This window comes from Echiichthys vipera (assembly GCF_963691815.1).
Source record: "Echiichthys vipera genome assembly, chromosome: 5".
Lineage (NCBI taxonomy): Eukaryota > Metazoa > Chordata > Actinopteri > Perciformes > Trachinidae > Echiichthys > Echiichthys vipera.
The window spans coordinates 13,055,264-13,070,673 of record NC_139830.1 but is presented as its reverse complement, the minus strand read 5'-3'; the positions used below and the strand labels follow the sequence as shown (position 1 = coordinate 13,070,673).

Here is a 15,410-nt window from a genome sequence, read left to right as displayed (position 1 = left end):
AAACTGAGTACTCACTCCTGTTTTGTGTATTAGCGCCTATATAACACTGAGGTCTTCACATTGGTTTTCACCGGCAAGGGGGTGACGTAGGGTTACTCTCTTCTATTCAAGTTCATGTTTCTGTAGAGCCTCGAATCCCAGTATGTCATCTCAAAAAGCTTTACGGGCCCACAAGTTCGCAAAGAAAACAGGACGGTCATCCTAATGGCACCGGGATGAAATTAATTACGCATAGCCTACACTTATATAACTATAGGCCTATGAAGTCCATGCTTGTGTGGTGGGAAGAACTCTGAGAACCACTGAGCATGTAAAGTGTGCACATTTATCCCCACAATTGAATTGATGCCTTGTGCGATGAGCCAGAAAGACCGAATGATATCTCATTAGGAAAAGCTAGAGTCTAACGGTGATCAGAGGTCAATCCATGAGTGTTAGATTGAGCCAAAAAAGTGCCCTCTTCCATTAGTTTGTCTAAATGGGACAATACCTTGTTGATTTATTGTTGTTTTTTCTTTAACTCTGCTGTTTAGTTCTTGTTTGCCACTTTATATTCTTTATATGGCCTAATGTTATAGCCGATAGTTTCCTGGGGGAAGTCAGGGAGTCAACCTGGCTGTTTGTGTGTGTGTGTGTGTGTGTGTGTGTGTGTGTGTGTGTGTGTGTGTGTGTGTGTGTGTGTGTGCGTGCGTGCGTGCGTGCGTGCGTGCGTGCGTGCGTGCGTGCGTGCGTGCGTGCGTGCGTGCGTGTGTGTGTGTGTGTGTGTGTGTGTGTGTGACATTGTGTCCTGATAGGTCTGTAGTTAAAGGGGTTAAAGAGCTTTATTTTTGCCAGCGGCCACTTAAGGAAAGTGCTGGAGGCTTTGATCACCATAGTAACCATGACATAGACTGACTCATCTCCTTGACAGACCATAATAAGCACTCATCTGAAGAAGGAAGTGAAGAGGTATTAGTCATGCAGTCTCATTAGTGCCATTACACTGTGTTTGTGTGGAAGTGTGTGTGTGTGTATGATGTGTGTATTACACATGTGTATGTGACTGCGTTTATGGCACTGCGTGTGCCTATGCAATAACACAAAATAAAGGGAGACAGAGGGGTGATGTTATGAATGTTAACAGCCTGAACCCACTGAGCTCCCTCTGAGAGTGACTCATTGAAACTCGTGTTTCAATCTTGATATTGTTTCTCGCTTCCACTGGCAGGAAATTAAAACTCAAGTGACTTTCACTTCTGCCATATTGGCACCCGCAGATTTGTTCCCTGCTTGCATGGCTTCCTCTATCTCTCTCTCTTTGTCTCTTTTCTTCTGTCATGCCTTTTTGGTTTCTTTCCTCCCTGTCTGTCGGTCTGTCGTCCCCTTGCTGGTTCTCTCCATACATCTGACTCGTGTGGTTTCATTTACTGTGCATGTCTCAAAAAAAATCGCACAAACATACTCTGCCTTATGTATACTGACATTATGCAACACACCTATTCAATTATTCTGGCTTTAAAGTGTCATTTAAAAAAGTAAATTGCTTTTTCCAAGAGCGTAATGTGACAACTTTTCCTATCAAGTCCAAAAACAGTCCAAAACACAAAGATAATAATTTACAAAAGGCAGCAAAACCCATTTGAGATGCATGAACCACAAAATATTCGTAGTAGTAGTAGTAGTAGTAGTAGTTTTGCTTGAAAAATGATAAAATCAACGAATCGTTTCAGCTTAGGCGTGTATGCTGGTGCCTGTGTATGAGTGTGTGGGCCTTTACAGGTGTACAGTACAGTATGTGTGTGAGCAGAAGCATGCCTCATCAATGTTTACTTATTATATTCTGCTTTAACTGCGCCTTTACTGTTTACATATTGATTATATCTTGTATTTTTACTGATAAATGTGTAAATAACATCCGCTTTGCCGTTGAAACACTGTAAATTTCCCAGCTGTGGGATTACTGAAGGATTTTCTTATGTTATCTTATCTGTTCTACCCTTATTTGTATTCTCTGCAGTTACTCACTCCCTACTACACTAAAAAAGATCCATTATTTAAAACTGCAGCAACCATTGTGGCCCGATCAATCCTGTATGTTGTAGAGTTTAAGATTACATTTATGCTAATTTAAACATTGAATAAGTTAATGAAATTAATATGACTGTAATGATAAAAGTAATTTATGAAACAGTCCTCAGTTCCGACTGGTTGAGTCATATTCAAAGCTGTTAAATACCTTAACATCTGTGACTAAACAGCCTATAATTCTATTAACATACTGTTTAAGAGCCATTCGACCCCTCATGTTCCTTATCTTAAGACTTTAACTAATCAATCATGGTTTTATTTCCACTTGATGAGAGAGAACATCTCTTAGAGGTACTAACATAATTACTGTTTCTTGTGCTTTGTACCCACATTGATTAGCTAGAAAAAGGATGCAAGAGCAGCATTTCATTAAGTTGGAGGTGTGGGTGGAGCCCCTCCATCACAAAGTGGGAATGGCCCTCTGGTGTTAATGTTGCATCCTTCACATTTAAATTAAGTCCTCTGGAGTGGCTTCACGGTCAGTTACCTCAGCCATACGCAAACACCTACACACAACAGAGCCGTGTGCTGCGGACTGAAATGTATCACCGTCCTCATACATATGTAAACGCCCACACATGCATACTACGTGTATACATGCAGTAAATATACACTGGAGATCAAAATTAGAGAACAAATGATAAATACTTGATTTATTCTGAAATACTGCTATGTTTCATTGTTCAGAATTTGATAGAATATCCGCTGTGGCTATACCACTACTGCATTTTTTTAGTTAACCAAGGCACAAAACTTTATTTTGTGAAAAAAAAAACAGTGATCAAAATTAGAGAACAGTAACCATTGTGTCAGAGGAGAAGATTTAAACAGTGTTTTCTTAGGGCTTATGACTTCAGCACATCTGCGCCCACATGACATCACTAGTTTCTCACACTGCTCTGGTTTGATCTTGGTCCATTCGTCTTACAGTCTCTGCCACAGTTCGGCAACTGTAGTGGGTTTCTTAGCCATTACTTTGTCACCAAGGATTTTCCAGAGATTCTCTATGGGGTTTAGAGCTGCATGAAAGTCATTAAAAGCAAGGGCCTCTTCACTTCCTATTCATTTTTGAGTCCTATAGCCCTATGAAAATATTGTTTAAATCTTCCCTTCTGACACAATGTTTACTGTTCTCTCACTGTTTATTCACAAATTAAAGGTTTTTGTTAAAGTGCTTTGGTTATTTAAAAAAACATGCTAGTACAGCAGTGGTAGAGTCACAGCCGATATTCTATCAAATTATATACAATAAAAAATAACAGTATTTCAAAATATTTGTATTGAATATACAAATATTTGTATATAGTATTTATAATTTGTTCTCTTATTTTGACCTCGGGAGTATATGCGCATGCACAGTCTGACTCTTGCTGATAACCACATGCTGTCATGACACCCCTTGCCCACACACACTTTATATATAGGGCCCACCTGGCTACGCTGATCCCACAACATGCCATTTACATGGGAACAAATAACAATGATTATAGTATGTTGATGGATACAGTATGAGCATTACTCACTGTACTACCTGCTTATATATTGGTTTTTTTTTATGTCACGCAAAATTTCATATTGCAAAGGAAGTCAAAGGTACACTCACTGGTTTTCTTGTAGTGCCAAACACACGACACAGCTCACAGCTGAGTGTGGGAGGTGGGGGTGTAGAGGAGAAAATTAAGGGAGGTTAGGGGCTCTCAAAGGTGTTTTAACATGATATCTAACATCCTCAGATTATAGTTTAAGGCATCAGAAAAACATTTACGTTCCTTTTATTTTCAGGCACAATCAGGTTTTTATTTACTTCAAACATGCCAGCTGAAGCATTTATGTATGGGTACTATTATGATAGTAATTGGCTTTTTAAGGGTTCGCCAACTGGGTTTTGAAAGAAAATAATACGCACACGGAGCATCCAGCCAAAACGCTTTATTAAACTGCATAAAGCGATTGCGCCACTGACCAACAAAAACCTGGTCTAAAGTCAAAGGTGCAGCATTTTCCTGCTATTTATAGGGTGGATTAGTCATAGTAAGTAAGTGATTCACAAACTGTAGCTACTGTATATCCATGGCCCCGTGGTTAATCCATGGTGGTCATGGTAGTAATACAAATTAACTGTGATGAAACTCTGATTAATACCGCATGGTTGAAATACATAATTAATAAGGAAAAAGGAACAAATTATCTTATAAGTGTGGGCCTATCAGAGAGCAGAGCAGAGCTAGCCACTGGTGCCCTGCTGTGTGCAATTACGCATTTAGAACGAGGAACAGTAACTACATTGATTATTTAGCTAAACGTTTTGTACTGTTTCCTCTGTCAAGTTTATAACTACAAGTTTCAGTTTCGCTGCTTAAATGTCCCAAGGCATTTGCTGCAGACTCTACTGTGTGCATGAAAAAGTTTACAGTTACTGAAAGCAGCCTCTGATCATTAGGTAAATCACTAAAGAAAACATGCATATATCAATACAAATGCATAATTTAAACAGCAACAGCACATTGGGACTGTTAGAGGGGAAGTGGAAATAATTCAACTGGTTGGCAGATGGATGATTTAAGTGTACAAGTGGATTCAAATGGCATCAGAACCTCTCTGTGCAACATACTGAATGCACAGTCCTTTTTCACCTCCTCTGCCTCCCCAGTTAAATGGAGGAGATGCAGAGGTAACTTATCATTGAGTATTAAATCAATATGTATTCCGCTGGAGAGAAACACACACGCATGTGGGCATCCCACAGGAGACCAAAATAAATATTGATGCAGTCATGATACTAAATACATCAATGACTGAGCAGAGCTGATGAATGTTTGTGAACACAGTAGAAGCACTGCCCAAATTACCTCCATTGCAGTGAAACCAATTCCTACCTGCTTGCCTTTTATTTTTTCCTTTTTTTATTCTTATTTGTTGGCTCATTGTCTTTTTTATCCTCTCCATGCACTTGAATAGCAGATTATTTGCAACTTTTTGGAGATTTCAATTTTGGAGAGAACATTTTTTTTACTCAGAGGCGGAGAAAGTAAAAGAAAAGATGGTGACACTTCACCAGACCATGAGGAGAGAAAATGAAAGAAGGCAGATTCATTTTATTGTCCTGACCTGTATGCCAGGAGCTGATTCATATCTGATTCATTGCGCTTGAGCTGTGTCACTTTGTCATACTGGCCGCCAGGTGGAGGAAGCAAATATCACAAAAGTTTTCAAGCTGCTGTCTAGCAGCTTCCATTGACTAGGTTCAACATGTAGGCCAGAGAGCCACAGACTGTTGAGTTCATTTACTGTGGGTGATAAAACTCTGGGAGTTTGTCCAACTACTGAATACAACCAATGGAGAGCATAAACGTAAGGCATGGAAACCTTTCGTTCTCCTACACTATGTTTCAGTTCCTACGATGTGCATCACTTTGCACGTAGATTGCTGTAACAACTATTTATTCATATGTACTTGAATAATGCTTCGGGGAACTACTGTATGGATCCATGTGTCATTGTTGCGGTGAGATATCTGCTGATGGAGTATTGATCTGATATCATTGCTGAAACCTCACTGCAAGGAACTCATTGAACACAACGTTTTATAATGACACTGACAAAAGAAAAATGTATTTAATGTGGCTGCTTAATAAGGTCAAAATCTATGCATCCTTAATAAAAAAGAGTAATATTCTCCATCCATTTTCTGTACAAGCTTTTATTACTGTATTCTTTTCTACTCAAACTGAGTTTTTCCACAAAGAGACAATCATTCAAACTTTAAATATTGTGTTTACCATAGAAATGCTCACAAGTTTCTTGGAAAAAAGGTAATTTATAATGGAAAAAGCATAGAAAATGGCTAATTGACTAAAGCAATCTTAGAGGGGAAGCGCTAGAACGGAGTTTGAAGAAAAAAATCTTAGGCAACAATAATTCTAGATATGTTTACTTAATCTCACACTGAAAAAGCTATCATCATGTTGATTTCCAGCATTTATGTTGCAGTACCCTCTTTTTTTTTAAATAAATATTCAACAATCCTGTTTGTACATATATTCATATGCAGTCTGGTTTAGTAATGATGTGTATAGATCTGGAGCTAGAACTAGGACCAAAAGCTTGGTGAGCAGAGTCAAAGATTGGTTGATGCATCATCTGTATGTTGCAACTTAGTACACACGATTTGTATTAAAATTGTCATGACTGTGATCCTTATTATCTGAAGACTGACTAAAAAGATGGAGAAAAAACAAGGAGGTCAATCATAGTTTTTTAATAAGGATTTCAATAGTGAATCAAAGGTACTTTGTAGTACACTTACACAATGATTTATCAACGGCAAAAAAAAAATGAATAAAAAAAGCAAAACCTCTGTTAGTTTTTTCCCCACACCATATCCAACAGTCACACTGATTGGAGGGTCCCAAAGTTGTTGCGTTACATCCCAGTAAGAAAAAACAAACTTGAAGAGAACGATATGTCCTCATTAAAAGCAGTGAGTTAATGAATGCCCATTTAAAGAAGACTACTCGCTCTTTCTTGGTGCTCAGTGTGTGGGCGTTTGACTGCAGTGAGTCAAACTGTGGCGACTTTTAAAAATCTACCTGTTAATGCCAGAGTGCTGTGGTAGCACAGTGTTTCTGCAGAGAGAACTGCTCAACAAAATATGTAATTCATGTGTTCAACAGTTACAAAATCACAGTTACTTCTTGGTACGCGGATGTGCAGTAAGCCGGAGGTCCCTTACGCTCAGCCAACATCTAGTGCTCACTGACTCTCCTTTTGCTCAGGCTTCTGGAGGCCTGTGGTCCTTCTCCCATTAATGCATTTGCACTGTGATATTAATATACTGAATACTTATGAATATATTAATGGACAGGTGTACCCACAGTTGTGCCAGGGTTGATGGTTTGGGAATTTCAATAAGATAAATAAGAAGTTTTAATTGCTAGTACTTGAATCATACAACGTTTAATGTGATTTTTTTCAATTATGTATATGTAAACTCTTGCTCCAGGTGCTTCTAAAAAGCTCCCTACTACTCCTTCCTTGTTTCCTTTGATTAGCAAAAACACTGTATAAGATATATTAAATGCCCAGGGAGGGTCCATTACACGGCCCACTCGCCTTTCTCTTTACTGTTCCCAATGGCCACAGAGAAGCCCAGAAAGGTGCCTTCACAGAAATCACTGAGGGCTAATTCAGAGTAAGAAAGATTCATTATTTGGGAGATGAGAAGAAATCTGTTGCTTTGTTTCCGCTGCCAGGTCTGTTGGGAGCCTCCAAAAAGCCTGTGAACGAGGCCCCAGTGTCAGTGACACAATGTAGAATCCAATTTGGATCCCAGTGCTGTCTGAAAGCAATTAGTTATCACACCTTTCTGGGACGCTTATTAGCAAATTTGTTGGAAAAAACAGTGATCAAACATAGAATCTGCCCAAAGCAGTCATCTACAACCCCTCAAACATACCCATCATGAACCCCCACTAAGAAGCCACTTAGAAACATACTGCATTTTCCACCCAGCTAGAGTCGTACAGAACATTCTCACATATCACAAAGCTGAGTGAAAATACTAAATAGAGAATCAAATATCCAAATATAAAACCATCTTTCATTATCACACCAATAAAAAGCATCAAATTACATTCTAAAGTTCTGAACACCAGAGGGGGAAAACAAAACAACACAGCTTTGAAAAAAAAAAGTCATGTTCATTAAAAGTAATTCACTAACTATCAAATGTCCCTGAGGGTGGATAAATACGACAAAGCTTTGGAGAATGTTGCTTTTAAGCCGTCGCGTTTACAAGATGTTGGCTTTGTTAAACAGCTTAAGAACATATTTAATTTACATTTTTTTATTTTTTCATGTAGAATTAACTTCAGTTTAATAAAACACCTGCAGTGTTTATCCACCCCTAAGCTAACCTAAGCAATAGCACTTGAAATAAAAAGATGAGAGAAAGTTGGCACTCAGTGGAGGAGCTTATGTTAACAGCAGCGTGATAAAACACCGCTGGAGTCTGGGGATACGCTGCAATTCAAGTTTGACGTTAAATAAATAACTCTCTTCATTCGGCGACAGTCACTTTCTGCCTGTGGTGAATAAATACTTCTAAATCAATATAAAATATATATATTACATTCTACTTACTCATAGAGAATAAAACTAATTCTACCTCCCTTTAAATTGTGTTTACAGTAACCTGTAAATACATCATCATTTTATTTTTATCAAAACAAAGCCCAAACTAGCCGCTCCGATGAGTTTGGCTGAATTACGGTTTTGATAAACCTGGGTTGTAAAGAGATTGTAACAGAACACAGTGCCTTCATTTATATGCAGATGAGCTGCCTTTGTCGAGAATAAGTGAACTTTTTTTTCTGCTCAGTTCATCCACCTCAGTGTTCCTGAAAAACCCAAAACATGTTTGCTTCCAAGCTAGTTATATCTCGCAACATCTGAAGTCAGTAATTAAACATGATAACCTTGATTAGCTCAACTGAGCAGTAATCATCGCTCCCGGGCTAACTTTTATTTCTTTTTTGATACCTCTAACACAGGATCTCATCAGAATTTAAAGCAGGGTGTGTTAATTGGGATTCTTTTTGTTAGTGTCCACAGCAGTAAACCAAACCAGATGACGACTATAAAAAGCCCACAGCATAAAACAATCTTCTCCGAGTCCGAAAATCACCCACATCAGTGTTTCTTTGATCCCCCATCATGCCCTGCCAGGATACCTCTGTTTTATGTGGTGTATTATCACAGCGCAGTTTGGTTGAATTCTCGAATAGAGTTTAAAATAAAATATTTCACAAACCATCAATTAAATACATAGTACTGTAAATTCTGCAACTTGCCTGCTCTTTACGCAAAACAATAATGCCCTTAAGACACATACGGACGGTCATAAGTTAATATAAACTCCTCTCTTACTTCTAATCAATATAATAAAGAATTTAATTTCTTATTACGCAACCCAATCTCCTCGGCACTACAGTATATCCAACGCTGACTACTTAAAATCATTTTACTCTATTTGCTCAGGAAACAGCCGCATATTAAAACACACATGCTCTTTACTCTGATAAAGTAACATCAGCAGCTTCTTTTGATTTCTTTAGATTAGTGTGCGAAAAAAAGACAAAAACAATGAAAACAGAATTAACATAAATGTGAAGGGATTTGCTGCTTGGCAAACAGAGGAAAGCAAATTTCAATACCCAGCTGTGCTCAACACCTCCCCAAGTGTTTTGTTCTTACTTCCCATGAGCGTCTTGTGATTTACTAATTTTATTAACACTGTTAAAAGGTATGGAAACAATTTGTGATGTCTATCAAATTACACTGTCAAAGGTGTTCATCACGACACATTATTTATAATAATTACATGAGAGCCTCTGACAGTGCGCTGATAAAACAAACTTCTCCCAGCCTGCCCTGACAGCGTATTCAACCATATGTGTGTGTGGTGTTTACACAGTAAACATACTTCTGTTTTCTGTATCAAATAAAAGCAAACAATAGTAAGGCAGGGCAGTGGGAGAAGCAGCCCTGCCAGTCAGATTTATAAAGCCTCACCAGTCTCCATCATCAGTACATCAAGAAAACGCCAACAGATGCTGATCTCTGAAAATTGAATTATATTGCACCCCGAAACCAAAAAAAGGCTTGCTTACAAAGCAGGAGGGAAACATACTTAAAAAAAACATCCTCATGTATATCAGCCTCTCAACCAGGATTTATATTTTCAGTCACAAAGTATAAAATAAATGACCTTGTGTCTTTTTTCCTCCGATCAGCAGATGAGCACGTCTGGATTAAAAGTATTTTTGAGCGCAGGGATTATCAATCCAATTCTTTAGAGTGCATTTACAAAAATGACAGCATTTTGAGGAGAAATCATCAGCAGATCATTTTCCTGGCGAGCACTAAGATTTTACTCATCATCATCAGGTTTTGGCTCAAATATGAGGGGAATATCTATAACTGAGATCACCCCAGATTAATATGAGTGGCAGCTTTTTGTGAACCTTGAGGCAAAATGTGAAGCAATGGCATTAGAAAGCATTATCAAAAAAGAAAAATGTCCTGTCTGCATTAATACTGAAGTTCGACTTTCTTTCATTTCAATACAAGAACGATTAGTTAGCATTTGTCATGGAAAATGTGAGATTGAATTCAAATGGAAGAGGGCCCGGGATCTTATTTTGTCAAAATACTAAAACAGATGACAGATTAATTTGTATCTCCTTTCGGTTCTGTGAGTTTATATTGAGCTTACAAGTCAATATAACACTGCATTATTTACACACATGCTGTACTCTGACAACCAGATCTGAATATAAGAAAATGTCCCGTAACTGAGCCCTTAATGAGAATAAGACAGCAGTAGATGTAAGCACCGTTCCTGCCTTTTTCTGCAAAGGTTGCAAAATACTGTCTGGCCTCACCCAGGGGGGCTGATAACATGCAGCTGAAGTGCTGAAGCAAGCTCCCTGTTACTCTCTCAGCATGTTCGAAAACACCGTCAGTGACAGTAGCACTCAAACAACGGCTCCCCGATAACATCTCAGCAATAGCACTGGTTCATTTTCTGACAACAGGTTAGGGCCTCGATTATTAACATGATATGACTAGATGTTACAGGCTATGATGCAGACAGCACTTTGAGACAGGAAACGATCATGTCAACCATTATGACCAACAGTTCTCTGCTTTTTTTCTGGCTCAGATGCTGATTGTTTATACATACTCAGTGTTTTTCTTCCATTTGGAACCCAAGATGAAGCTACTTTGAGGACACCAGAACAGGTTTGCATCTTAAATAACTTGCGCTCTTCTTAATAAACAGCAAAAACACACACACACACGCGCACACACACACACACACACACACACACGCACGCGCGCACACACACACACACACACACACACACAATCATCATCTCCTTAATCATCTCACACAGCTATGTCAGACTACAAATGTTTAGATCAGCAAAAACTACAAGCCAAAGGTGCCAAGATAAACTGCCAAAATAGGGAATCGCACCTTTCGTGACTAAATTTTTTGCTCTCATTACAACAGATCTACCTGCCAGAGATTACAGGAGGATGAAAAAGAACAACAATCTAAAACATTGTTTATGATTTAAGAAACCCTTCAGATGTGCACCTTGTATACATATGGATAATATTGCTTTTACACTGGAAAATGTGGACTAATTATATATAAAATATCCAAAACAATAGAAACACTTTTACATTTACATTTTTTATGAAATCACTAAATTACCCACGAGCTAGCAAGCTAGACCCTCCCTAACCCATTTGGCACAATAATCATATTAATATTAATTATTATTATATTGTTGAATTACAAGACATTTGAATAGGAATGGTCACTCACATTCAGAGTAGTAACACAGTTTCTGTAGTCGTAACACATATTGGTACTGTATGATGTAATAACATAGTTCAAAAACATCTTTTTTTCATTTTTTCTCACGTTTGTTGATATGTAATAAATTTACTTTCATCTGAAACAAAACAGAACTGTCTTTGCATGCCCTTATTATTTACAGAATCCCTTTGTCTGAGTTTGTTCTTGCTGGCTACTGTAGAGCAGAAATACTACACTCAAGGAGAAATCCCACCACTGACTGCATCGGCATCAGTCGAATGCACATGCTGCAGAAAACATGGCGATCATGATGAACAATAATACACAGGCAACACTTTGAAGTTCTGTTTTTTTTGTTGCGATCCCAACAGTCCAATTATCTTTAAGTCAGATATACTAAGCCATGTCTTTGCTGCAGATAACATTCTTCATATAAAATGTCTAAAAATGTTTGTGTTGTGTATCACAACCTTCTGACTCTGTTTTTTTTCCTTTACTTTGAGGGGTTTCCTCTGTGGAGGGAGCTGTCACAAAGCCAGGGCCCCATTTCTCAAAAGCATCTTAGTGAATGCATTCATCGGCACATTTTATATCCCAGTGCGACTCACAAATTCTGGTTAAGTCTTGGCACATTTAAGTACAGTATATTCCATTTAAAGGCTAAGGTTTTAAACCATATCTTGAATAGTCAATTTCTACAATTATATTTTAGGTTTTGCAGTTTTTTGAATGTTTCATACCCACCTACACAAACATTTCTTATTGGAATATTAAGATGTATAAACATCTCATATTGGTATCGCAATGATATACTTCTATTGCTAAATATCTTTTTTAGAGAAAATGGGATTACCACTTGGGTTGTGATCACTCTTTTACCAATCCAGGAAGTATGACATTGAGAATTAATCTCATGAGGCCTTACTTCAAAGCAACAGCTTGACATTTTGGCAACTCACTGATTTGTTTTGTTGCTTTGAGGTAGACGCTCATATGTCTGTCCATTCAATATAAACCTCTTTTGTCGTTCAGCCCTCTTTGTCTGAAAAAGGTGGAGAAGTTCAAAAAGGTCTTTTCATCTGTGCAACAGATGACCCTGGTAGAAGAGATGATTCCAATTACTTCCATTCAAAGTATTTGATGAAACAGAGTGACACCTTTGTCCTGCTGGCACATTGTATAGAGAAAATGTCATGAGTGGTATCCAGCTGATTATGTTTTATCAAATGTCACACACTAACAATACACTTTGAGGTAGGATTTTTGCCAATAATCCACCTGAACTAAGATGTTTATGGTAAAACAAAGGCCTGGTCTTGTCAGTCCCTCCTCTCCCTCTTTCTCGAGTCACAGACAGAGAGGTACAAAAGGTTTGGTCCCAACTGCTTCAGGAATCATGTAGAAAATATACATTCAAACTTCTGAAGAAAACAAACTGGTAGAGTAGAAAACACTGGAATACTGGAAAAGAAAGAAAAAAATGTAGTGAGAGAAAGACGGACAGAGGAAGAGAAAGGAATCCAGAGGGAACAGCTTGGAGAGCTAAATGAATATTGGAATAATGAAATTTCTTTTGTGAGAAATTCCTTTAGAGTAACACACAGCCTGGTATGTTAACACAATGCACTTTTGTCAGAAGCATGTTGGATTGTATCACAAAAGAAAAAACCATAACCTCTCATATATTTACAGTGTTTTTTTCCATTAACTATATTTGTTTGTGTGTGCTCATACCTTTATGTGTGTGTGTGTGTGTGTGTGTGTGTGTGTGTGTGTGTGTGTGTGTGTGTGTGTGTGTGTGTGTGGTGTGTGTGGGTGTGTGTGTGTGTGTGTGTGTGTGTGTGTGTGTGTGTGTGTGTGTGTGTGTGTGTGTGTGTGTGTGTTTGTGTTTTTGTGTGTATCAAATATATATGTGCCCATTATATCCCCAAGTCCATACAGGCTTTAGGACTCTTGCGTCATCAATACTTTTCGCTGTCATGTTGCCTTTACATCACATTAACTAAGACACAGTAAAGACATACTCATGCACGCACACACGCACGCATGCACACACACACACGCACGCACATACACACAAACACAATCTCTAATTAGTTGATAGCCATGTTACCTTAAGGCCACTACCCAAATGACACGTCGCTCTAAACCTTCGAGAATGATTTACGACTTTACAATCACCCAAACACTGCAAAGTCATAGTGGCCCTTTTTGCAGATCTTCACTCCCCACTTAAACTGTGCTAGGAAAATACAACGCGGGCAAGCTTCTCATACTTGCACCTCACTGCAAACATGTAAACACAAACACAGCAGACTGTCGCAGCTTGGTGTCTTCAACAACCGGCCCTCCACGACTCCTTTACTTCAGGTTTTCACTCTACATAGGGATAAATGGATTTCAGTCTTTCCATACTCCCATGCTCTTCACTCATATTGACCCTGTTGTTTTTGAGCGCTTGTTTTCACTTCTGCATTTATTCTTAACTTGTCAACTCTGGCTCACAGTGAGGATGAACTCTGGCTGTAGTTTCTGAGCGTCAGTCTGCTGTACCTGGGCGAAGGCGGAGAGGGGGGAGGATGGGAGGGGACTGGGGGGAGGCACAGACCTGTCTCTGAGATAGGCGAGCCACTACTAGATGCCAGGGAATCGCGGAAAGGCGACGGTGGAGTCAAAGCAATAAGCTCCTCTTCCAACTCCCCCCTCCTCAGAGGGGAGTTGCTGAGGCAGGGGATCAGGCCTCCTCGCATGGGGGAGAGAGAGGGGGGGGTCTGGGCATGAGGAGGTGGCAGGGGATAAGGTGAATGAGGAATAGGGTGAGCGAGACAGCCACTCCGCCCCCCCAAGCTGGACTCGACAGGCGGAAGGGGCTGAACGTCAGCATAGGTGGTGAGGGTCGGGGGCATCTGGATTTCGCGGGGCAACAGATATGGGTCAGCGGGGTGAGGAGAAGGAGGTGTGTGTTTGTGCGTGTGTGAGTGTGTCGGAGAGGTCGACAACATCATGCTGTTGAGCTCGGTGATGTTGGCGGTGAAGCGGTTTACCACGCAACTGATCTGATCCATAAGTGAACTCTGGGGCGGCCCCGGATGATCGTCCAAAACAATTAAATGACCGTCACTCCCCACCACCAGAGAGCCGCTGCTGACAGGACCGCAACTGCTGCCGCTGCCACCACTGCCGCAGCTGCCGCCGCTGCAGATGCTGCTCGGGTAGTTTGGAATACCAGCCATCAGGGGCTCCTCCCCTACACCTGCCCCTAGCCTCTGGCTGATCGTGCTGATTGGCGAGGGTGTCTGTGGCCGGTATGTGATCGAGTAGCGCTCCTCTGCTTCAGATAGCTCATACATGGTCTTGTCTGTGACAGAGTCTGGATGAACGGACAGAGAGGACATGGAGGGGAGGGAGGGAAGAGGGACATGTGGGGGCAGGTTCCCCCCTCCACAGTAACGCTCCTCCGAAGTTTTGGAGAAGGGTTTGATGACGGCAGTCTGATTGTTCTCCTTCTTCTTGATGTGGAAGGACAACCGTTGCCACAGGTGATTGCCACGTGAACCGCTGCGCTCTGTCTGCGCCCAAGACACTGATTTACCGTTAGAGCTGGAGAACAGGAAGGAAATGGAAGGAAAAGAGAGAAAAGAAAAACAGGGTTGTTTATAGAGCAGGGGAGAAGATTTATCACTTTTAGTTAATTAGTAGTTTATTGATATTTTTTTGCGCCTTACTTTGCGCCCAGAATATGTGCCATATAAAAAGCAAAGGTAGAGTTGGATGCGCCCTAAACGCACCAGCGCTATGTACTTTAGATCATGCTCCATAGATCGTCTAAATAGGACCCTATTTCTTTCATTTCTTCCAACTACAGGCTCTTAACTTGAATCTGGCAGCTGAATGTGCGCATTATACACGTACTGAATATCATTTACACTTTCTTATAAAAAATGCGGTA

General features: G+C 39.8%; 1 protein-coding gene across 1 annotated transcript in view; it reads right to left on the bottom strand.

The window, feature by feature from the left end:
* Positions 1–13,962: 13,962 nt before the first annotated feature.
* Positions 13,963–15,410, bottom strand: part of grm5b (glutamate receptor, metabotropic 5b) — a gene marked incomplete at its 3' end in the record, with an annotated part of 51,977 nt that continues 50,529 nt past the window's right edge. Inside the window, exon 17 of the mRNA XM_083914059.1 lies at positions 13,963–15,061. Within this exon, the coding sequence (XP_083770185.1) occupies positions 13,963–15,061 (1,099 nt within the window). The remainder of the gene's footprint in view (positions 15,062–15,410) is intronic.